The following is a 25,526-nucleotide window of genomic DNA, read 5'->3' on the forward strand; positions in this document are numbered from 1 at the left end:
GTTTGCTGGTATTGAATACTCAAGTCAGCAAAGCCTTATGACAACTAATTGGGTCGGCTAGTTCACCATTGAACTTTATTAGCCCATAGTCATTCTAATCTTTCCTTATTTCTTCCCAAGAAAAATCTTGCCTATTCCTTTGTCTTTCAACTCCTCTAATCTGCACCATGCAAGTCCTCTTTTTAGTGTTGTGCTCACTTGCTATTGTTGCACATTCCCAAACCATCTCAAATGACTTCCCTTCCACTTATCTCCAATTGGAGCCACTCTTAAATCACCTCAATTCTTTGTATTTTATATTGAATACTTTTCTATCAGAAGATATGCCTATGTTTGTGCTGATTGGTTGGATATCTATGAACTTCATACCTTCAGTGTCACTGTTAAAATTACTGTTATACACATTACAAGGTACCCAAGTTTGCATGCCAAATCTTGTCAATGTGAGATGAATGATGCTTTCTACGAGATGAATGATGCTTTCTACTTTTCCATTTTCATCTTGCATTGTATGGAGTAGTCCATATTGTTATTATTGCTGGGTTCAGATGTTCTATATTAAATTCATTAATAATTTGTGATCTGACATATTTGGGATGACATTTTGCATATTGGAAAATAATTCAGGAAAAGAATGACCATTGAAATTAAGGCCATTATCAAAGGTACGGCAATTTCCATATCCAATGGTTTGAATAAATACTATCAGCAAGCGTGAATCTTTGGTGATTAGGTTGATACTGGCTGTTTCTCTGGTTCTTGGAGATACTCTCTCAACTAATTAGGATAGGCAGGTCTTTGTACCTGAAAGTAATTTTTCTTTTTCCTGGAGAATTAGTTGATGCAGTTTTGCATATGCATGGCAGGACTGACATGACCCAGTCTGGATGCTCAGACCAAGGGGAACTAGGTCCAATAGGGTTGTTTAGGATTTGTTTATTGTTTGGGGCTATTTTTGTCATTTGATATTTTGAAAATTTTTACTCAGGTTTAGGTTTCGTTGGTAGGAGTCAGTTTCAGTTTCCTTGTTTGATTCAACTTTGTTAGGAAGTGCGCTATATATGATGTGACCTATCGATTGAAGAGTTAGATTGGGATGAATAGACTTGTTTTCTGTAAAGAATTGCTCGAGTGGACTGAGAGCAGCCTGCTGGTTGATTGCCTTCTCTCCTCTCTCTGTGTCCCTGCTTGATTCGATTCTGGTTCTTCTTCTGAGGTTTGAGATATATATATATATATATATTTTTTTTTAAATTTCTGTTTATGTTGTTCTTTTCCTTCTCCTTCGTTATTTTCTGTATTACTGGTATTCTGGTTTTTGTTTCCTTCTTTCCTTGCGACCTACGGTAAATCTGGGTTGAACTTAAATCGATAGAACTCCTTGGTTACCCATCCGTTTGGTCTAAAACTTTGGGTATTACAACCCTAAGTCTTCGCCCCCTAAGATTCTTGCTGCTGTGAGAATCACAACCTATGATCAAGGCAGACTCTGAACTACTGCATGGTAGTATTTTCAGAGTTTTATCTGATTTTCCTGGTATCTATTTACTTTGATTTCTTGTCATGTATATTCAATATGCCTATCTGGTTTTCCTAACCCTAAAATTTCTGCTCAATGGGATCCCATATTGGTGAGGGAACTCACCTGAAAGCAAGTTGGTACCACTGGAACTGATAGAGGTAGAAGAAGACTGGTTCTTCATATTTGCACATTAGGACAAGTTTTCTGAAATTTACAAACACAACCTTTCTGATTTCTGTTTTTAATTGATCCCCATTCTTATTTGAAATTCTAGAGGTCCTTCCCTTCAAATTCTAATACCTGTTTAGTCCCTGATTCTGTTTATTGCTCACAAAGGGGTCCTGAACTTTCCCGAAATTACAGACCATTCTTCCTTATAATTGTCTATCAAGGGCCCATTGTGACCCAAAATTAGGGTTTTGTATCCTGGGATTGCATCAATAGTTTTGCCGATAATTTAGTCAATGAATTGGTTTTTTTTTTGGGGGGGGGGGGGCTGGGGAGGTGGTGTGGGAGAAATTAACAGCTTTACAGGAACTTGTACCTGAGCTTATATGTAAATGTCTAGGCCCTTTAAGGGTTTTCTGGGCTTCAGGGTCCTGTTGGTGGTTGTGATGTATACTATGCTTTGTACTTCTTATCCTGGAATCTATTCCTTTGCTATTTCTAGAAGGAAAATGATTTGATGAATACTAGAAACAAATGAGCAAGAACAGCAGTAAAACGCTCTTTGACGGTTGCCAAGGAAGTTTGACTGCAGCCAACCCTAAGCATGCCCCTGAGAAAGCAAAACAATGCTATTCCAACCCAATTGAAGCAGTAGTCTACTGCCTTTATATTACCCCTCTACTTTATTTAATGAAAGAAATAAAGAAACCAAATTCATTCTTAGGAACAGTTATCTATTGTAAGTTTGTAACTAGACTATCGAAATATTCAACTACTAAACTTGTATGAAGGTTGAACAACTTTTGAACAACTTTCTTAAGAGTCTTAAGACCAACTTGTATCAAAACAAATCTATAATTACCTTGTAAAATCCCACACAAATAGAACACTTAAAAAAAAAAAAAAAAAAAAAAAAAAAAAAACCCTTAGAAACTCTCAATTGACTTCTAAATCCCATGTCTCATAATCTGTACTACAATTTTACAATAGAAACATGCTCCCATATGTACAGATGTCATAATATATTAATATGTCTACGGAATATTAGATACTTTTGTGTTACGCTTGATGTATGGTTGCTTACTTGCTCTAGCTTGGGTGTATGGTAGAGAATAAAAATCAGACGGTGTGCAATTTGAGAATATGGTAGCCATGCCTTGGTGTATCATAGCGTAATCATAGGATCCAAAGCAATCTAACCCATCATCCTATTGGGTCTCTCAATCTTTCTTTATGAGTTTCCTGACCTGTGGGTTTATAATGAACTATATACTCCCTCTGTTAAAGACTGTTAACAGCAATGTTTAGGGTTGAATGCTTGGATGGATCAATTCTCCACATCAAACTGTCCATTGATAATGAAGAGAAAATTACGTTGCCACCCCCTGAACTTTGCCCTCAAATCAATGCCCTCCCTTGTGTTTTCAAAAATGACACGAACACCCCCTTTAGCTTTGGGAAATGACGAACACACCCATGCCGTTAGTTTAACCAGAGAAGTGATGATGTAACTGTTAGTTAATATAGTGAAAGATTATTATACCCTCACCTCAAACATTCAACTTACACTTATAAGTACAATATCTATTTTACCCTTTAGAAATCTTGAACATAATCGATCTTCAAATCTTGAGTATTGCTGAAAAGAAGAAGAAGATTTGGGCTTTGATAATCTGCAATTATCCGGCGAAATTTCTACTCCAACTCTCCGGTGAAGGTAAATCTTCCAGCTAATTTCGAAAAGTATTAGATGAAGCTGGAAAAAACGAAACTGTTCAACCTCTGCTAGAGGAGGAGCTTCATTCACCTGCTCTGTATCATTCAAGGCTTTGTAGGATGAAACCCTAGCCGATGGCAAGAGAAACCAGATCTTGAGAGGATTAGGGAGTGTGCAGGTCTGAAGCACAGCCCCAACTGTTGTTATGATGGCTGCCAATTAAAAACACTTTTCTCCAATTGATTTTATAACCAGCATCATAACAGGCAATCGATTTGTCAAGCTGAAAGAGCATGGAATGTGTATCTCCGAACTGCATATGACCTGAGAATGCTGCGAGTGCGTGGTCTAGTCCTCTCGCAACATCCAGGATTGAAATCGCCTGCTCAAACTCGATTGCTTCAGAAATTTCAATGGAAAGAAGGGTCGGTTGTGTGGCAGGTGGTTACAGTTAAAGTCCATGACTTAAGGTCTTTAGGGTAGTTGGGCATCCTTAAATTAGATTTCTCAGGTCAGTAAAAGAGCGAAAGAAAATGGTGAAAAAGAATAAAAAAGAGCATTAATGGTGGATTTTAGTATTTCACCCTTTTCCCCCTTAATTTAATAACTAATTTAATTAAAATATCAAGACTTTGTGATGATGAGAAGTGAATTGTAAGCAACCATGGAGAATGTTACTGCGTAGATAATCCCCATCTCCTCTATCTTCTTCCTCCTCACTCTCTCAGAGCTCCTCATCTATGTGTGGAGCTTTGCAACTATTCATATCTTTACCAAGCTATTGGACTTCTAGTCCTGAGAGTAACACTTCCAAAATTAGTGGTTTTTTTTTTGGTTCAATTATTATTTGAAGTCGAGATTCCTGGTCTTGTATCCCTAAAAACTCCTCCAAATGCTACACTGCTTCAAATTCATGTCTCCAATGGCGATCGGGAGATTCAAAATCTGAAGAAGGGTCTGAAATCTCAAACCCTAGGGTTAGATCCCCGATGCCGAAGCGACCACCATCTCTTGCCTCGTCACGGATTAAGCCTTCACTCCTCAGACCGTAGCTCCGGCAAGTAGAAAACACCGGAGAAGCCGAAAATCGATGAATCTTCTCTTGACAATCCTGATCTCGGTCCTTTCCTTCTTAAGTTCGCCTGTGATACGATAGCCAATGGAGAGAGCCTAAATAAAGCATTGGATTTTGAGGTGAGGGTATAATAGTCTTTCACCATATAAATTAATAGTTACTACATCACTTAACTGGTTAAACTAACGGCATTGGTGTATTTGTCATTTTTCAAAGCTAGATAGGGTGTTCGTGCCTTTGAAAAGACAAGGGAGGGTGTTGATTTGAGGGCAAAGTTCAAGGGGTGGCAATGTAATTTTCTCTATAATAAAATTAGAAGGAACAAAATTAGCCCCTATCGCATACATATTTCAACACTACCCCTCAAGTTGGGGCATAGATGTCACACATGCCCAACTTGACTAAAACAAGATGAAAAACTTTCCCCCCTAAACCCTTAGTGAATATAATAGCAAACTGACCACAAGACTTCACAAAGGATACATAAATCAGCCCATCTTCCAACTTCTCCTTAATGAAATGCCTTTCAGTCTCCATGTGTTTTTGGGAGAAATGCTAATTGCAGCCTTATTATCACAATATAACTTTATAGGGATATAGACATGAACACCAAGGTCTTGGAGCAAACATCGGAGCCATAACAACTCAGAGATTCTTTGTGCCATTGCACGGAACTCCGCTCAGCACTGGACCTTGCCACCACATGTTGCTTCTTGCCACACCAAGTGACAAGATTACATCCTACAAAGGTACAATATCTTGAGATGGACTTTCAGTCGGGAGACCTTGCCCAATTAACATTAGTATAAGCCTCAACTTGTAGATGACCATGAGGGCATAAAAGGATCGCTTTCCTTAGAACTGACTTCACGTATTGCAGAATGCGAGGACAACCTCCATATGAGAATTATAAGAATCATGCATGAAATGACTTACAAAACTCACGACAACAGTAATATCAGGCCGTGTATGGGAGAGATAAATCAGCTTGCCGACCAGTCGTTGATAGTGACTCTTGTCAACAGGTTCATCCTCCTTGTCCTTGAGCCTTGCATTGGTGTCCATAAGTGTATCAGAAGGATGACAGCCTGACAACCTAGTCTCAGATAACAGATCTATGACATCCTAACAACCTAGTCTCAGATAACAGATCGAGGACATACTTCCTTTGAGAGAGAAAGATGCCTTTAGAAGAGCGAGCAACCTCAATCCCGAGGAAATACCTTAGCTTTTCAAGATCCTTTGTTTTGATCTCCCGTTCAAGAAAACTCTTCAACATGCTGATCTCATCACCGTCATTTCCAGTTACTACAATATCATCCACATAGACTATAAAAATGGTGATCTTATCACCAAATATTTTATTTAACTTGGCTGGTCTTTTCCCAGGTGAAAAAACCACTAGTTCCCAAGTGCCTTTTTTTTTTTAAGGCTTTCATTTCTTCTATCATTGTTGCCTTCCACTTTTTATCTGCGAGAGATTCTTGCCAATTCTGTGGAATACGAACGGAAGAGAGGGAAGAAACAAAAGTACGATAGGAACTAGAGAGTGAGTCATAAGAAACAATATGGGATATGGGATGTTGAGTATAAGTCCTAGTACCTTTACGATGAGCAATATGCAACTCAGAAATACTCTTACCAAATGGAGTAATATGCTTCAGCTCCGAGGTCGGCAATTGAATAGGAAAAGGTGCAATAGTGGTGGTGGTGGTGGTGGTGGTCTGGAGTTGGTTGTTTTTGGTGAAACCCCTACGATAGACCTGAAGGATTGAATCACAATTTGCTTTTGAAATTTGCCAATGGTCTTATGGACTGGAGGAATCTCCCCTTGAGTTGGAACCATATTCTTGTCACCCTTCCCCCTAAATTCGACTCTCTGAAGGAACATGGAAGACGAGACATTAAGAAATGCAAACACATCTTCATTAGGACTCTCCCCTGAAGAAGTGTTTAAGAATAATAGGAGACCGATTCATCAAAAGATAACATCCATAGTGACCACAGTACGACAAGAAGGTGGATGATAACACTTGTATCCTTTCTGAGTAGGAGAATGCCCTTGAAAGATCCAGAGGAGTCCATATGGTTCTAGTTTACCAAGAGATCGAGTTCCCCGAGCATAACAGACACAACCAAAGATCTGTTAGAATATATGTATTAGGGGTACATTAGGAAGTACATTATGTTAACTTGTCCTTTTATGTTATTTCTTTTATTTCTCTTTCACCTCCCTTAGGGAGGAATATGTAATTCCCCAAAGTTCTATTTGAATCTAATATAGGTGAGGTGAGAAGAAATCTCACCTATGGTTTTGCTCCCATTTTCTCCTTCTTCTTCCATCGTTTCTCCCTCATCTTCTTTCCCTCTTCTCTCTTCTTCCCTCATCTCTAACCCTAGTCCTTATTTCTAACTTGGTATCAGAGCATTGTACAAGGGTTTGAGAGTTGACTCAGTCTTCTAGTTCCATTCTTTGAGTCTCTCTTGGAACCCTAGAAAAAAAGGGGTCCATTAGAGGCTATCCTATGTAAAGAAGAGTATACGAAGTGACTCAATGGAGTATACAAAGACATTTGGAGGGAGATTTGAAGGCTACTTGAACTGATTGAAGCTCACAAGGAGGAGTCTCCCTAGCCTTACCACCAGCCAGAGCTTCAAATGCTCATTTCTCTCTCCTGCGACATTGTTTTAGGATGTGGCCTATCTGGATAGAATCGCCTAAGGGTCTTGTATGACCCCTCCAAGCCTTATTTGCTGAATAGTTGTGTTGTGGGAACACAACTCATTTCTTTGCCTGCTGCCAGGTATCAACGTTTTTTCTGGTTTGACCTTTTTTTGGATAAAAAACTATAGGTAGTGAATTTTTTTGGTTCCATTTGGTGGATATGTTATTTTCTATGATGATTGTATGCACTTGTGGATGAAGCCCTATCGTTGTAAGTGGCCTCTTGTGTTCCTCCATCAAATTTCCATGGTTTACTGGTCGCTGGGAATTTTTTTTTTTGGGTTATGAGAAAACAATATTTGGGACTTGTGCATCCCCTTTTGGTTTGGATCTCCATTGGTGTTGGCATTGTTTGAGGACTATCCTAACATTATGTCTGACCTCACGGAACCTCTTGAGGGTACATTGGGTGGGTCAAGTAGTGCCAACCCCAGTTCGGTTCTCTTTGACAATTCTAACACCCAGATTTCTTTTGTGAAGTTGGATAGTACCAACTACTTGGATTGGTCACACTCTCTGAAGCTGTCCCTGTGGAGTAGAGGGAAGATAGGATATATTACTAGGGCTATCAAGGCTCCTGCTGCCGCAGACCCGGGGTACCAGAAATGGGAGATTGAAAACTCTACTGTTATGACTTGGCTACTCTTCTCCATGAAACCTGAGATAGGTAGGAGATTTATAAGGAAGGAGATTGCAAAGGATATTTTAGATAGTGTCTCTACGACCTATGACAGGGTAGGTGACTCTGTGAAGGTCTACCAGCTTCTTCAGCAGGCACTCTCTATGAAGTAGGGGACTAAGTCCATTTCTGACTACTATAACACTATTATAGGACTTTGGGAGGAGTATGATCATTACCGAGATCTTCATTTGACCAATCCCGATGATGAAGCCAAGGTCTATAGAACTCTTGAAAAAGAGCATGTTCTGATACTTCTAGGTGGGCTGAATTCAGAATATGAGTAGATTCGGGTACAGATTTTGGGCTGGTCACCCCTACCTACACTTGATGAGGTGTGTAGCTACTTTCTGAATGAAGAAACCAGGAGAGGTGCCATAGATTCTACAACTTCACTTGAGCGCTCTGCTCTTTCCTCCACTTCTCACAGAGAATGGCGTGGAGGCAGCCGAGGTCAATCATTGTGGGAAACTTGGACATACTCGAGATAGGTGCTGGGTCTTTTATGGCCGTCCTAGTATAGGTGGTGGATCTACTAGCACACGTGGTGGCCGTAGAGGAGGGGTTACAACCTATGCTATTATGACAGAGGCTAATACTAAAGACTCTTCACAGGAAGATAACAGCTCCTTCTCTAGGGATGATATTGCAATGCTGCGCTGGTTCATTTCTTAGCTTGATGGCCCATTTACCTCACAGGATTCCTCAGCTTCTGCTATGCATGTCACCACCACTGCACCTTCCACAGCTTCGTCGTGGGTCATTGACTCTGCTGCCACTGACCACATGACTGGTACGTCCCATCACTATAACTCTTACTCCATTTGCTTTGGTAAGGATAAGATCCGGGTAGCTGATGGTACCTTCTCCTCTATCTCTGGTAAAGGCAGTATCCCTGTTACCTCTTCCATTTCACTTTTGTCCTTCATGTCCCTAACCTTACCCTAAATCTATTGTTTGTGAGCACTTTAACTAAAACCTTGAATTATTGTATCACATTTTTTCCCTCTCATTGCCTCTTTCAGGATTTGGTGACAAAGAGGATTATTGGCAATGGATGTGAGGAGGGCGGCCTATATCGTCTGGAGCCGTAGTTGCCTTTTTTGACTACACCATAGTCCTATGCATGTGGCTGTAGTGATGCTAGTTCTATAGACTCTGTGATGCTTTGGCATCAGCGTTTGGGACATCCCTCTTTTGTTGTTATGAGGAAACAATTACCTCACTTGTTTACATCTTTTTCTTCTTCTCATGTATTTCATTGCGAATGTACTTTTGTTAAACATTGTCGTTCATCTTATCCTTATCATGGTAATAGATCTATTGCTCATTTTCACTTTGTGCATACTGATGTTTGGGGACCTTGTCCCACTACCTCCCTCTTTGGCCATGGTTATTTTGTTTCTTTTGTTAATGATTTTTCTTGTTGTACTTGGACCATTCTTATGACGCATAAGAGATGTTTATGATGCCTTCAAAAATTTCTATAAAATGGTCCATACTCAGTTTGACACTAGAATCAAAATTGTTTGGTCTGATAAAGGGGGGAGTTCATGTATGGTGGTCTGTAAGACTTTTTCACTAACAATGGTATTATCCATCAACTTGCTTGTGTTATACACCCCAATAGAATGGGGTAGCTGAGAGGAAAAATCGTCATTTGTTAGACGTTGGTCAAAGTCTTTTGTTTGGTGTGCATGTGCCTAAAATTTTTTTGTCTGAAGCTGTTCTTGTTACAGCTTTCCTCATTAATCGCATGCCTACCAAAATTCTTGGGTCTCAAAACCCAATTGCCTTCTTGTCTCTTCAGTCTCCTGCTTTCACCCTTCCTCCAAAGGTGTTTGGTTGTGTTTGTTATATGCATGTTAACAAATCCTCCCACACCAAATTCGATCCCAAGGCTTTAAAATGCCTCTTCCTTGGGTATTCTTCCACCACCAAAGGCTACAAGTGTTATGACTCTTCTTCTCGTAGGCGATTTCTTTCTAAAGATGTCACCTTTCTTGAGTCTGTCCCTTACTTTGCACCTCATCAGCATCCTCTTCAGGGGGAGAATGGAAATGAAAGTGAAAAGGCTGCTGATGCCATTCCATTTCTTACCCTATTGTCTTTTGCTCCTTTCTCCTTTGATATTGGTAAACATAAAGGGGTGGTTGACGTTACTGTGGAGGAACCTTGTATAGAAAAGGCACCTGTTATTGTGTATACAAGAAGGACAAAGAAGACTTGCCAATAGTCCTCTTTGGATCCACATCTTGAGCTTCCCATTCCTCAGTCAGGTAACATCTCCTCTCCTCATTTGGAGTTGGATCTTCCTATTGCTGTTCGTAAGGGTAAGAGAACTTATACTAATCCTATAGCCTAGTTTGTTTCCTATGATGCTCTTTCCCCTACAGGTGTTACTTTTATAGCTGCTCTTTCCTCTGCTTCCATTCCCAAGACTGTTACCGAGGCTATGTCAGACTCTAAGTGAAAAAAATCCATGTCAGAGGAAATGATGGCTCTTGAGAAGAATTGTACCTGGAAACTGGTTGACCTTCCCAGGTGGAGAATCCCAGTTGGATGCAGATGGGTTTATACGATCAAGTACCGATCAGATGGTGCTATTGAGAGGTGCAAGGCAAGATTGGTGGCCAAAGGGTACAGTCAAGTGTATGGAATTGATTATCAGGAGACCTTTGCTCCTGTGGCCAAATATAACTCTATAAGAGTCCTTTTATCTGTGGTAACAAATAGAGATTGGCCATTATATCAGTTGGATGTGAAGAATGCCTTTCTCTATGGAGATTTAGAGGAGGAAGTGTATATACAACGCCCTCCTGGCTTCAAGTTTCCGGCAGCCGATGGTAAGATGTGTCTCATAAAGAAGGCACTTTATGGTCTGAAGCAGTCACCCAACGCTTGGTTTGAGAGGTTCAGACAGGCCATTCTGAAAAATGAATATTCCTAGAGTCAAGCGGACCACACATTATTTACCCGGAGAGGTAATGGCATTATCACAACATTGATTGTGTATGTTGATGACATTTTGGTAACTGGAGATGACAATGAGGAGATATCTAGATTGAAAACTTATCTGGCCAGATAGTTTGAGATCAAGGACTTAGGACACTTGAAATATTTCTTGGGTATTGAAGTGTCAAGGTCTAAGAAGGGAATTAATGTATGCCAGAGAAAATTTGTTCTAGATCTGTTGAAGGAAACAGGAATGTTGGGTTGTAAACCAGCAAGTTCTCCTATTGAGCAGAATCATAAGCTTGGAGAGGATTGTGGTCCTTCCCTTTTTGATGCAGGGAAAAACCAGAGGCTAGTGGGGAAGCTGATTTATCTATCTCTGACTCGCCCAGACATTTCTAATGCAGTGGGAGTAGTGAGTCAATTTATGCATGCACCCAAGAATGGGCACTTGGATGCTGTGTACCGTATCCTCAGATACTTGAAGTCCTCTCTAGGAAAAGGCCTTTTGTATGCCAGGAACAATCACTTGAGGATAGAAGGCTATTCAGATTCTGATTGGGCTGGATCCATTTCTGATAGGAGATCTACATCTGGTTATTGCACATTTGTGGGTGGTAAACTGGTCACATGGAGAAGCAAGAAACAACTGGTTGTAGCTAGATCCAGTGCAGAGGCTGAGTACAGAGCAATGGCTCATGCTGTTTGTGAGCTCACTTGGCTGTGTTGGTTAGTTCTCGAGTTGGGGTATGACACTGAGGGACCTATGAGACTACTGTGACAAGAAGACAGCAATAAGCATTGCACACAACCCAGTGCAATATGATAGAACAAAGAACATTGAAGTAAACCGGCATTTCATCAAAAAGAAGATTGATTCCGGTAATATCTGCACTCCTTTTGTGAGGACAAGTGACCAATTGGCAGGCATCTTCACCAGAGGACTCATTCCTCACCAATTCAGTACCCTCTTATGCAAGCTGGGAATGTATGGCATTTATTCTCCAGCTTGAGGGGGAGTGTTAGAATATATGTATTAGGGGTACATTAGGAAGTACTTTATGTTAAGTTGTTCTTTTATGTTATTTCTTTTATTTCTCTTTCACCTCCCTTAGGGAGGAATATGTAATTCCCCAAAGTTCTATTTGAATCTAATATAGGTGAGGTGAGAAGAAATCTCACCTATGATTTTGCTCCCATTCTCTCCTTCTTCCATCGTTTCTCCCTCGTCTTCCTTCCCTCCTCTCTTCTTCCCTCATCTCTAACCCTAGTCCTTATTTCTAACTAGATCTTGGGCGGAACAATAAAGGTGGAAGACCCTTGTAGAACTTCAATTGGAGCACGGGATTCAAGGATCCGAGTTCACATAAGATTGATGAGATAGGCAGTATTGAGTACAACATCACCCCAATGTTGAGAAGGGACGTGACATGCAAACATAAGAGCTCGAGCAACTTCCAATAGATTGCGGTTCTTTCTTTCTGCCACTCCATTTTAAGCAGGGTGTCGATACAACCGATCTCATGAATGATTCCATGATCAACAAGGTAATTTTGGAATTGATTCTCCATGTATTCTTTGCCATTATCACTACGAAGGATCTTCACAATGGCATTGTACTGAGTTTGAACCATTTTGTGGAGTCACTGAAAACACTAAAACACTTCTCTTATGTTGCATCATATATACTCGAGTATTGCGAGAATGACATTCGATAAAAGACACAAACCACTAATGACCAGAAATGGAAGTACGACGAGAAGGACCCCACACTTCAGAATATATCATATAAAGAAGGGAAATACTTTTTTAATCAATGATAAATTAGTAGAATGAGTTTGTTTTGCCAAAACACAAGCCTTAAAAAAAACTCATCTTGATTACATTCTGAAACTAACTTAAAGTTCCTGGAGGAGGATGACCCAATCGAGAGTGCCACTGATATTGTTCTGATGAAGCTGAGAAGGTAATGCTGTAGTAGTAGGACCACCATTGTCAAGAAAATAGAGACCACCATGCACCTTACCATATCCAATCGTCTTTCCCCGTTAGTGGATCTTGAAAGACACATCGGGAAGGAAAAATGTTACTTTACAGTTCAAATCTCTAGCAAGACTACTAATAGATTAAAAGATTAGTAGTAAAGTTAGGAATGTGTAAAACAGAGGATAATGTGATGCATGGAGAGCAACAAACAGAACCCTTTCCAAAGATAGACGAGAGGGAACCGTCGGCTACTTGAACTTTATCATTGCTTGAGGTGGGAAAATACTGGTGAAATAGGTTAGGTGACCTAGTCATGTGATTAGTGGCACTGGAGTCAATGACTCTTGATGCACAATGACCACAAATGAAATACCTGAATGAAAAAGTTGGAATGTGAAGGAGCGGAAGAAGTTGATGCAGTGGAAGCAGCAGAAGCCTTTGGTAGTCGACGGAAAGCTTGACCTTCATGGGAAAAACCAATCTTTGTAGGAGTAGGTGTTGCAAGTGTCTCAGTGTGATTGGCCTTGTTCTTGGTCTTACGAGCAGCACACTTGGCCTCAAAATCAGCAGGTTTCCCATGAATTATCCAACAAGTAGCTTTGGTGTGACATGGTTTGTTGCAACGTTCACATCTAACAATCTCCTTTGAGATATCACTAGTGCGAGAATACCCATCAGATATGGGATTGGGATTGCATCGAGTTTGTAAAGCAGATCTATCAATAATAGGAGGATGGATCATAGCATCACGATGGCTTTCTTCAGTATGAACCGGCAAAAGACTGCTTCAGTGTAGGAAAAGGGGATCTGCTAAGCACTTGAACACATTTATGATCGTATTCAACATTCAAACCGTCCAGAAAATCATAAACTCTGATCTTGTCCACATGCTTGTGGTAGGCAGCCAATGTCGGGTACACTGGTAGGTTGGTAGTCAGCATAGTGATCTAGCTCTTGCCACAGACTATGGAGCTATGCATAGTATTGGGAAATGATCTTTCTTTCTGAGTGGTGTCATGAATTTTCTTACCGAGTTCATACACTAGTGCATCATTTCCCACTTGGTTGTAGGTATCCTTGGCACCAGTCCATATCTGAGTGGCAATATCTGACAAGTACCGTTGAGCAATATTTGGTTGAATAGAATTTAGTAAATAGGACATTACCAGAGAGTCATTAGAGATCCATCAATCCTGCGGAGGACCAGTTTCGAGTGGCTTCACTGAGGTACCAGTGATGTGTCCCGTAAGTCCACAACCAGAAATAGTCAAATACGTAGAAATGGGCCGCATCAGGTAATTGGTACCATCAAATTTGATGGACCAGCGAAAGGGAGGTCATTTCGGCCTTGGCGATCAGTACCTGAACTGGCAGTAGTAATATCTGACATGATGGGATTTGTATGAAAATCAACTCAAATGGGACGAGTTCCAATATCTCCAAAATCAGCAGTCAGAAACAACTCAGTTTTGGATCGAGTTTTCCAGTAGAGCTGATGAGAAACTCCTTAAAAATTTAGCTTCTTCTGATGAGGGATGGTAGAGATTGATCAGTTAATCCTGGAGAATATGCAGATCACCCACAAAACCTTGGCAGAAAAGGCCACTGGTATGAGGGGAAAACTGAAATTGATGGAGTCAGGGTTTTGGAAAACCCTGAATCCTTGAAATCGCAGATGGGGTGTAGTCTTCTTCAATCTTGCAAGCCTGATAGGTGCTTCCCACAGATGCAGTACTTGATCTTCAACAAGGGAGAATTGATCCTCAATGTTTGAGGTAGACTCAATTTCCAAAAAGAAGAATAAAAAAAATCGCAGATAGAGGACAGCCCTCTTATCGCTTCTCGCATGGTTTTGGTTTTTTATCTCATTGATGAGAGATATAGTCTGAATGCGTGGAAGGATCAATTCTCCACCTCAACCTGTATTTATAATAAAATAAGCAGGAACATAATTAGCCCCCATCCACATTATTGCGCTTTTAGCTGTTCCATATGTTAGCCCATTTCCAGAATATAATGCATGACTTTCAGTTCCTTTTCCATTTTATACATCATCACACTATATGAACTTGAAATCTGTGTTGTAGATGAGGGCAATCATGAAGAATTTAGAGAAAGTGTGAAGTTTGAATATTAGTAATGATTCCTTACAATGTGTGTATGTGTGTGTGTGTGTTTTTTTTTCCCTTTCAATAGACAATCTTTGTGGATCAGAAAGGAGTCGATCTTTTATATATTTTGGGAGTAGCGTACTCAACATGTACAATTTTGTGGATTAATGGGACAAAGTACAATAATATATATATATTGGGAGTCACTCCTAAGTCATGTTTTAGGGTTTTACCATTCTCTTTATTCATCAAAGTTAATTATTTAAGATGTAAAAAAAAAAAAAAAAATGAAGTGTGTTGTGGTCTTCATTCTTATATCAGGGTTTCCAGAAGATTTTTCTGTTGGTACTTTTTCAACAATATCTAGAATGTCTTTGCAGATTCAAGAACTGTGGATGGGAATGTGACACAGAAAGAGGAAAATGTACTGGGAGAAAGAGTTACTACTAATGGTCCTTCTCTTGCATCAAGGTGACCCCTATAAGGCCTGCTCAATCTATTTTCTTTTGTTGCCTAATTTAGCTGGAACTGGAAGCCCAAGAAATCTAGCTGTTTTGTGCAGTTTGTCTGCAGGAGTGGATTCAGATCCTGGCCTAAGACCAGCTGATGAGGAAGAGCCAAATTCAATCAGTTCAGACCATGGGAAATCGGATTCAGGCGCCCATTTGGAGGATAACTGTGAACTTTTTAGTGAATCTTTCATAGAGATTCCAACCATGGAAGAAACTGACAGCATTGTCAGTGGGTCTCAAAACAGATCTGACAAGCAGTACGGAGATTCATTACAAAACCCACTTCTGGTAAATTCAGGTGACAGCTTTGCAGGTAAATATAGCACCAAGGTTGAGAAGCAGGAGGTAAAGAAAATGGGGAAATACAGGAGGAGAGGTAGGCGAAGAGGAAAAGCATAATTGCGTCTGTTCATTGTATCATTTAATGTACACTAAACTGGAAAGGATAGGGATGCATTATTTAGGGTTTTCGTTTTAACTTGTGGAGAAATGCTGACTGTTGAAGCCAAAGGGAACCGTCAAGAGATTCTAGTGTAGACACTGTAGTTCTTTTCAAGTCTCCAGTCACCATGCTATGTTGGTCGCAAGTCTTTACTTTCCTTTTGTTTTGTTTGTTTGATTCTCATGTTTGATTTACAGAATCAGATTAGTAGAGTGCCCTCAAATGTGATGATTGCTTGATTCGGAGTCTGGTCGAGAATTCAGATCAGAGTTTCATCCAGACATGGCTTAGTCACGGATGTGTTGCCGTAACCAAACAGCAGAGGACACAGATTGTAGATTTAAACCCATCTTCCCAATAGAGCTTGGGGAAGTAGAAACTTCATTATCCTCTAGAAATATACGATAGCCACTAAAAGCCACATGTTTTATCTGCACTTCGGCGAAAAATCGAAGATGGAAGAATGATAAAGATGAACCTGCATTGTGGTTGGTATACTTTTATCTCTCAATAGTGAATGCTCCCCCCAAGTGTGTGTTGTACTTGTTTTGTCTTACATCTACACTAATTGATGGATAATAATTCCTCTAATCAAATTCAATTAATCTATATATTCTTCAATAGATATTTGAAATGGAGACACGTAAGAGACTTGACAATTGCCTGTGATGAGACAAAGTTTTTCCAAATGAATTGCTTTTCAAAGCCATAGATGGAGTGCTAAAGATCAGTTAAAAAACATAGAAAATTCTACCTTTGGCAGTGCTATCAGAGAAAAAAACACTATAAGCAAGCACTATCCAGATAGGTTCTGTTTGGTGTCCGATTGTAGGAACATTTGAAGCTGGGTTGGCAATAGAACTGGTCATGTTTGAGATTGCAAGAGGCTGAGAGTAAAGGGCAGAGCCAAAGGTCCAACTTGATGTAATTTGAATTAAAGCCCCAACCCTTGAGGCTGTAATGAATGTGCCTATAAATATGCTTCATGCAGCTTCCTATTACGAATTGAAATGTCGGGAAATGCTATTGACGAAAGTATGTGAAGCTCACAAGCATACCCAACGACTGAAATGCATTGGGCATCGCATCAAGGTATTTCTCACTGATCAGCAACAACAGTGTGCTGGTAGGTGTGAGAACCATGGTTAGCAAAAACGCATTTAAAACACGTTTTCCATTTGTCTTACAAAGGTACAGAAAAAGTCAAATTCTGAACATTTCCTTTTTAAATGCCTTTAAAACAAGTGCCCATTTTTGAGGGTGTTTTTAAGACTTAGATTTGTTGAACACGATGGCTACTTAACTGGTCTATCTCTTTCTCACGAACTTCAATTGATCCGATTCTTTTGCTAATGTGAAGTTGACCCCAAAAGCCACATTTTTCATGATTTCACTTTCAATGTTTGGACGCTGAAATTGAGTTACAAACTGATGTATCTGTTAAAAGTGTTTCTAAAGTAATGAGCCAACTCCAATCGAACATGTATCACTTCGGGAGTGTGTTGACTATGTTGATAACAATGAACAATATCATACCCAAGCCACATTCCTCAATAGGACTTTGGACTCTTCTTTTATTTCTATTATTATTATTTTTTAGTTATTTTTAAAATTTTTAAAATTTTTAAAATTTTTAAAATTTTATTTATTTATTTATTTTTTATGGTGTAGAGAAGATTATCAAAGAGAAGTGTTAGCTTTGGGGTGGGCTAGGCTCAGGTGAGAAGGAGCTCAAATCTGCAAGTCTTGGATGGATCTCTTGTTACAAACTTTAAAAGTATGACTCTACTAAAAAAAATTGTCCTTCGACGTGTGAGGAGGGGCTGATACTTATAGCCTTGGGAGTTGGGTGTAGCTAACGAATGACCTCTAGTGACATCCTAAATCCAAACTCCTCAAGACCCTTCGATCTGAGAAGAGCTAGGTTGGTTATGGCTCATCAATGGCCAGAAATGAAATTACACTTCAATCTACAACAATTTGTTTTTTTTTTTACTTGACTAAAACTCAAATCCTTGCTTCTACTATGTTTCTTTGTGTTGGAGAAGCTAGAGGGGGTGAACAAGTTATCATAGTGGAATTACCTTTTTTTTCAATATCTTACAATGATATATGAATTTCTAAATTATGCAAAGTAATAATTTATAAATTCATAGTAGCAATTGCATAATGTAGAGATGCAATGCTTATAGTGGTTCGATTTCTTGAGTCTATGGACATCTAGTCCATTCAAGATCATCTTGAGGATTTCACTAGTATTTTCCTTTCAATACAATAGGTGGAGAAATTCACTTTTACAAATAATTTTAAAAGATAAGAGGATCCTTTATAAAATCTATTTAAAGGATAATAGGTCCTTAATTTTTCAAGGATGAGAGGTCCTTACAATATCTTTAGGATGAGAGGGTCTTTGCACTAATCTAAGTACAGTCGAGACTATGAAATATTACCGAACGCCTTGTGTGAGTGTAATATGATATGAATGATGCACTTGGAAAAGCTCCTTGATCATTCTGTTGAAGATGAATAGTTGGAGAGAAGATATGGGGATCAACATTTAAGAGCACTTGAGTTGAGTTGGAGTTGAATGCCCTTTGATCCCCTATTTTTCTTCACTTGATTTGATAATTGAAAGTCCAAAATAATGATCTTAATTGTGGTAGTAGTTGTATATCTAAAGGTAAGGAATCTGGGTTTATAAATCTTGTTTAAGTCAAGCTCTAACAATTTTTTTTTTTCAAAAACCAGCTGCCTCAAGTGTTTTGGCTTGCCAATTTTCAACTGGATTTTGGTCCGACTTTCCAGTTCAGAAATTTTCAAATCCTGTTGCTTTACAGAGCCATCTAGATTCTAATCCGGTTGCATCTCCCATTCAGACTGATTGTGCATAAATGTGCATAACTTTCTTCTCCAGACTCAGATCAAGAGGATTAAAGTTGCGTTGGATTCAAGACTCGATGCTTTACAATTTTTCAGAAGAAGCCATCTTCTTAAAGTTCCATTTGAAATGATCAAAATGCCCTTGAACATATATTTTGCTGAAACTACAGTAGCTGACATAACTTGTCGTAACCAACATCTTCCAACCTTGTTTGTGTCTATTTGAATAGTTATTGGGTACCTCCTAGGATCCATTTAGGCTAGAATAAACTTGAGAATGCAATACCATGTATTCCATAAATACAAAATTCATATCAGTGTGCTATCCTAAGTTCCTAATTACAAGTAATGACTTTCTTGATTCTCCTTTCTCCAAGCTTTGGCTTCATTTTTATAATCTTCAATGAACCTTTACATTGAATTCATTCTTCATCAATTCTTAAACTTCTAAATCTCTCTATTTAATGACTGCAATCTTCCTTTCATTCCATCAATTTGGTTCTTTGACTTGAATTCTTTACAAGACAATACTCGAAGGCAATTGTTAAATACTTGAAGGCAATTGTTTACACTGATGCATCTCTTTCCTTGAGGCCTATGGCTACGAGTATATGATCTAATATGCTTGATGATTGTGGTATTATGGTATTTTCATTTGGATTAATGGAACAACCACCTCTACGGAGGATCTCCTCAAGAATGTATTTATTAAGAAAGGAAAATTTTTAATTGTAATTAGAGAAAAAGAAGCCTAAAAGGTAGTGGCTCTTGCGCATAGACACAAGGGGGAAAAATAGCTGCCTCGTCCCTTATGGAAGACAAATTCCCAATCTTTTGATGTTTTCATGTAGTTTTCCGTTGGCCCCTAGAATTAGCGCAGGGTCATACTGCCTTTTAGGTATTCCTCTCCCTTATAATTAACAAGGGAATTACAAAATCTTCTCTTTAAACAATATTAAAGGTTCTCTTGGATTACAAAACAACTCAACGGATAAAAATCATAATAGCTTTCATTTTCTTGAGAGAGAGAATATCATCACATTGCAATCCACGTTAAAAGAGCACATAGAACACTCAATGAATCTTCTTTATTCACACAGAAGGCAATATCAAAAGAGAAAGAAAGCTAAGGTGGTCTTCTAGGATCATGTGATGAGGTGGAAATAGGAAAGAAGAGAAGAATGGAGAGAATGGAGATAGGGAAGAGAATCCAACTATTTGGTTTTCCTAATGGTAGGAGTTTTTGAAATTCTTGTTGATGAGGTGGAAAATAGGAGAGAAAAGAGAAAAAGGGAGAAAAAATAGGGGAGGCAAGAGGAGAATGCCCAAATGTGGGCCCCTCTTGGATTGTTTGTGAGGTGGAGGGGAGAGAAGAGAGAAAATAGGAAAGAGGAAGTAGGAAAAAAGATCTCCCACAATTTTATTTTTATTCCCTTTTTTTTTTTTCTTTCTTTCCTTTTTTTTTCTCTCTCTTATTTCCTTGTTTTTCTCTCTCTCTCTCTTCAAACTTGAGCTCAAACCCCTCTTTAGACGATTTTTCACGCTTTTTTTTGACCAATCTTCTAGTTTAATAGGAAATCTCATACATGCCCTTGGTGCTTTAAGTAGGTGGAAAGAATCTTCAACAAAATCTCCTAAAAGATAGGAGAGAGAGTGTAAATCGCACAAGGGGAGGAAAGAGAATGCAACACCCTATGTGGGTCCATCCATCTTGTTGGCATCTGGAATATTCCCCTGGGACAATTGTGGAAGGGCTAGCTTGCATCTCGGTTTAGTTCTGGTCCATTATTCTTTTTTTGGCCTAAAAAGAATAATCATGTGTACGGTTGTCCAAACTAATGTGTACTTTTAATGCAACATGTTCATCTTGCTCAGAATTTCATCCTCTTCGAAGCCATATAAAGAAACAGGACATCTTTACGTGTAAAATTGGAGATATGACACCCAATAGTCCCTAAGGCCTTTAAATAAAAAACTTGCAAAAAAAGAGTAAAACCCAAGGTAGCTCCATTCTAAATATGTAAACTGCATGCTTTACTATCTAAGATTTCACACATAAATTTGCTCATCACTGGGGCATGGTATGGCCGAGCCCTGTTTCTGGTACCGTGGGCCTATAGGTCAATAGCATAGTTATGATTGTGGCTTTGACGGTTTTGGGCGTGGTGTGACCGAGGTGCATATCTGGTACTGTGGGCCTAGAGCTCAGAGGGTGTGTGTTGTGTGACCGGTGGTTAGGATTGTAACATCAATGGTTTGAGGCACGACGTGGCCAACCATAGGCTTAGAGGTCGGTATTATAGTGAGGGCCACTGGTGTATGATGGGATGCATATAGAATGCATGGTTAGTATTCATAGACCATGGTGCTACACCCCTTGCTAGTAGGGTGTTAGGTACCGACTGATCCCAGGGGTGGTGATGCAGTATGAGTGACCGATGGGTTTTCCAGGACCATGGCTGCATTCCTTACAGTACGGTTGATCGATGGGTTTTTCAGGACCATGACTGTTCGACAGCTCTGGTGACCGATGGGTTTTTCAGGACCGAGGCTGTAGGACTGGGGTTACCCATCAGGGGTTTGCAGGGTGATCGATGGATTTTCTGGGACATACAGGCTCCTGATCTATAATCTAGTTTGTATCACTAGGTGACCGATGGGTTTTCTAGGACCAGAGATACAAGCTATGTTGCTGTAGCATTGATACCTTGGACTTAGAAATTGTTGCTAGGTAATGTATAATAAAACTGGATTATTAACATCATATGATTTGTCGGGCATGCATTGCATCATTTGTTCTAGTTTGCTCGAGTATGCATGGCATTCTTTATCTGCTTGTACTTGCATTATTTGTCTACTTATGCTTGCATTATCTATTTGTGTGTGCTTTCTTGCCCCCACCCCTCACTAAGCATACCCATGCTCACCCCTCTCATTTACTCTTTTCGATGCCGAGGCCACTGATGAGCACATTAATGTGTGAAATCCAGATTATATAGCATGGATTTTTACATATTTAGAAAGGAGCTATCATGGGTTTTACTCTCTTTTTACAAGATTTGTATTTTATAGGCCTTTAGGGATTACCGGGCTCTATATATCCATTTTTACACCTAAAGAGGTCCTGTTTCTTTTAATGGCTGCAAATAGGATGAAATTCTGAGCAAGATGGACATGTTGTATTAAAAGTACACATTCGTTGTGGCACCCGTACACGTGATTATTCTTTTCTAATCAGAAAAAGAATAATTTGTAACACCCCAAATCTCACCTCTCTACATTGACTGAGAATGGGTAAGAGTAGCAGATTGGAGAAGCCAACACTAGTCTGACTGACAGCAAGGGAATGCTAGGAAGGAAAGGATGACCCAGAATGTACCTGTGCTTCCTGCCAATAGTGTTGGAAGAGTTAGCAAGCAAAGTGGGCCAACAGGTGCTTACTAACCCTTAAAATGGACTAGAAGTGATAGGGGGAACAATAGACCCAAAGGGGGAGCAAGTCTGGCTCAATTGGCTAGAGAATTTTGGATTACAGTCCTACCTGTCATGTGAACAGAAATTCCAAAATTGGCTGAAAATGGGTCCCACTTTTGGAAATTGGACATGTGGGCCTATTTCCATGGGTTTGACATGAATAAGAGAGTCAATTAATGCATAAAAACTAAATTAATCTTGAGATACAATTAGTTGTAAGTATGTAATCATATATATATATATATGTATATCATATTGTATAAGTATTATAACTATATATGTATATACATAAATGTATGTAATATATATTATAAATATATATAATATGAGGTTAGTGGGGCTATAAAAGAGCCACCACCGACCTTCTTCTCACACTAAACTCATTTGGATAGCAAGAGGAGGAAAGAAGAAAGAAGAAAGAAGAAAGAAGAAGAGAAGAAGAGAAGAAGAGAAGAAGAGAAGAAGAGAAGAAGAGAAGAGAGGAGAAGAAAATTAGGGAGGAGATTTCTGCCCTTAGATCACTGTTGGAAGCATCAGTTATAAGGTAAATCATTTACTCTTCTGTATTAACCTATAACAACAAGAAAAAAATTCAGAAATGGAACGGGTAAGAACCGATTTGGGTTGGAATCTGTGGAATAGAAGGAAATCTGGAAAAATTCTGTAGAAATCCTAACCATATGAGGTTTTAATTTCTGATTTGAAGAACTGGTTGGAAAAATATATAATGATGCACAACTACCATGACCGATTGTGGTTAATGTGTGTGGATTTTTACCGGAAATGTTAGAACATCAAGAGAACTTGTGAAGGAGTGAGATTCCTACATAATTTATGTTCTTGGAATATCTTAACTTTGCATGCAAGTAATTGAGGTCTGATCTTTATATGCAAAGTGGAATTTATGAAGAACTGTCTGCATGCAACCTTAGATTTAGGTTTGATTTGGAAGATTTTACTCTAACCCTTACCTCTGAATGAGAATATGTAAAAATGAGGTATGCTTTTGGGATTTCCGTTGAAATTGTGTAATTAATCAAAATTAACTTGTGGATTAGTTAATTTATGATTTAAGTGATGGAAATTAAGTATTGTGATACTGTTGTGAAGGTTCAGTACAAAACTAAGGTAACGAAAACCAGGTTTGTGGAGAAATCTACAGGGAGAGCAGGTAGAATTGAAATTCTACAGAAATGGCATGACCGGTGGGAGACATCCGGCCGGCCGGTCGGTCGGGCCAGGGTCTCCAACTGGTTAGCCTTCCAGAGACCTTTTTGCTCTCAGACTTTGATAGCAAAGTGTGGGTCTGAGAGGGAATCTGTAGGGCTTATAAGGGTATATAATGTGACTCAAATTGAGATGTAAATCAAATCAAGTTTATTTTGATAAATATATGTATATAATTTTGATTTTAGGAGTTCCAGTTAACTGTAAGGGAATAAGTTCTACACTTGGAAAATTGGGAACTGAGTCAGATTTTTTAGGTTAGTGGGTGCCCCTCTATCTTATTTCTTTTGGTGTGTTTATTACTGTTGTTTATGCATCACTGGTTATGCTTGTGCATATGCATTTATTTTCTCCATTTGCATCTATTTTTATGTATATGGTATGATGAAAATGATGGTGATGGAAATATGGAGGGTAAGGTAAGTGAGATGGGTCATGAGCAGATGCTCATGTATGCATGTGTGGTATGGATGAATGGATTGTGCATCATCTAGTATGCTGGCTAGGTATCACAACCCCAAGTGCTACACCCCTTGTCTGTTGGGGGTTAGGCATGGACTAATCTCGACGTATGTGGCTGCTTGATCAGTAGTGCATTTGGTGATGAGATGTGTGATATCAGTTATGGATTTGGACAGTATATGACGTACACTATGCTTGGTGATCATTTTATACAGGGTTACCATGTAGGGGTTAGCCGGGGGACCCAGGCTCTGACCAGGACCGACAGGTTTCTGCCTGCAACGAGCTTGTATCCCTAAAGGCCCAACGTATAGGGTAGGGAATGCCACCTCTTTTGCGTAGCACATTACCCATAGGTGATGAGACTTAATAATAGACTAAGAAAAATTATATAGTTAATTAAATGGACTCATGAGCATCATTCTTTATATATGGAACATGCATTGAATATAGATGCGTGTGTTTGTTCTCCCCCACCCCTCATTGAGCATTACTAGTGCTCACCCCCTATTTTCCTTTGATCTATAGATGAGGAGAGCAGTCACCTATAGGCTACTGGTACTGGGCATGATGCTATGGTTTTGGATAAGTTAGCATATATTCCGGATTTTGACGATTTTAGTCATGGACCTGATTGCAAGAGCGATGATTGCGTATATGGTGGACAGTTTAGTTGAGATATGATATCGAGATTCTTTTTGTATATATATGAGTATAGATAACAGTCCAGTTTTTGATGGTTTCACAAGTGGAAGGAATTCATTTTGTGTACATATATTTTGGATACTTGGACTAATGTATTATATGAATCATTATAAGTAAATTCTGAATTTTTGTACATATACTAGCAATATCACATAGATGCACTGGGTGAATATTATCCTTACTTGACTTTAATTATCCGTTGCAAAATTCTTGATTCTGATTATGTATAACATATTGGATGTGGGTTTGTGGACTCTCCTAGAGTAGGGTCCTAGGGTAAACAAGCTGAGTAAGTATGACAAGGTATCCAGTGCCGGCATGCTGTACCATGTGAAGAGTAGGGTGTGGCATGTGTGAGTGTGACGGCGTGAATAGGGTAGTATCAGAGCAAACTCTTGTGAGGCGCTTCTATTGCAACCTACGATGTGAGAATCGCAACATTGAGAAGATGAGGATCACCTCGAGGGTGGAGGGGTCGATATCTCTTTTGGCATGGCTGAGTTGGACAACATTCTGATGATCTCTAATGAGGGAGAGCTAGCCTACTGCCCGTGATGAATACAATAATATGTGAAATCTTAGGGATATATGTAATATCCCGCTTCTTAAACCCGGTCTGATTTCGCGGTTGAACCGGTTTAACCATGCAGGAACCGAGCCAGAGGATGTTAGAGCGGGTTCCTTATGGGCTATGATGGCACGGGTGACCTTAAACACCGGCTGGCCCGACAAGTCCGAGCCAGTGCCAGAAGAGACGGGAGTACCCAAACCGTGTACGTGCACCTACCATAAGGCTATGTACGGATAAAACAGGTATTATATCTGTATTTTAAGATATATATGTAGGCTACAATGTATGCCTGGGGTGGGGGTTTGAGCCGAGGTC

At 39.4% G+C, this 25,526-nt stretch overlaps 1 protein-coding gene across 3 annotated transcripts in view; it reads left to right on the plus strand.

Annotated features, from left to right (window-relative positions):
- Positions 1–16,131, plus strand: part of LOC122068269 — a 64,406-nt gene extending 48,275 nt beyond the window's left edge. For all 3 annotated transcript variants that reach the window (XM_042632143.1, XM_042632141.1, XM_042632142.1), the window contains 2 exons: positions 15,319–15,409; positions 15,501–16,131. In XM_042632143.1, coding sequence (XP_042488077.1) covers positions 15,319–15,409; positions 15,501–15,849 — 440 coding nt within the window. In that variant the 3' untranslated portion in view covers positions 15,850–16,131. The remainder of the gene's footprint in view (positions 1–15,318; positions 15,410–15,500) is intronic.
- The last annotated feature ends 9,395 nt before the right edge of the window (positions 16,132–25,526 follow it).

The sequence above is a fragment of the Macadamia integrifolia genome, unplaced genomic scaffold (genome assembly GCF_013358625.1).
Source record: "Macadamia integrifolia cultivar HAES 741 unplaced genomic scaffold, SCU_Mint_v3 scaffold367, whole genome shotgun sequence".
Lineage (NCBI taxonomy): Eukaryota > Viridiplantae > Streptophyta > Magnoliopsida > Proteales > Proteaceae > Macadamia > Macadamia integrifolia.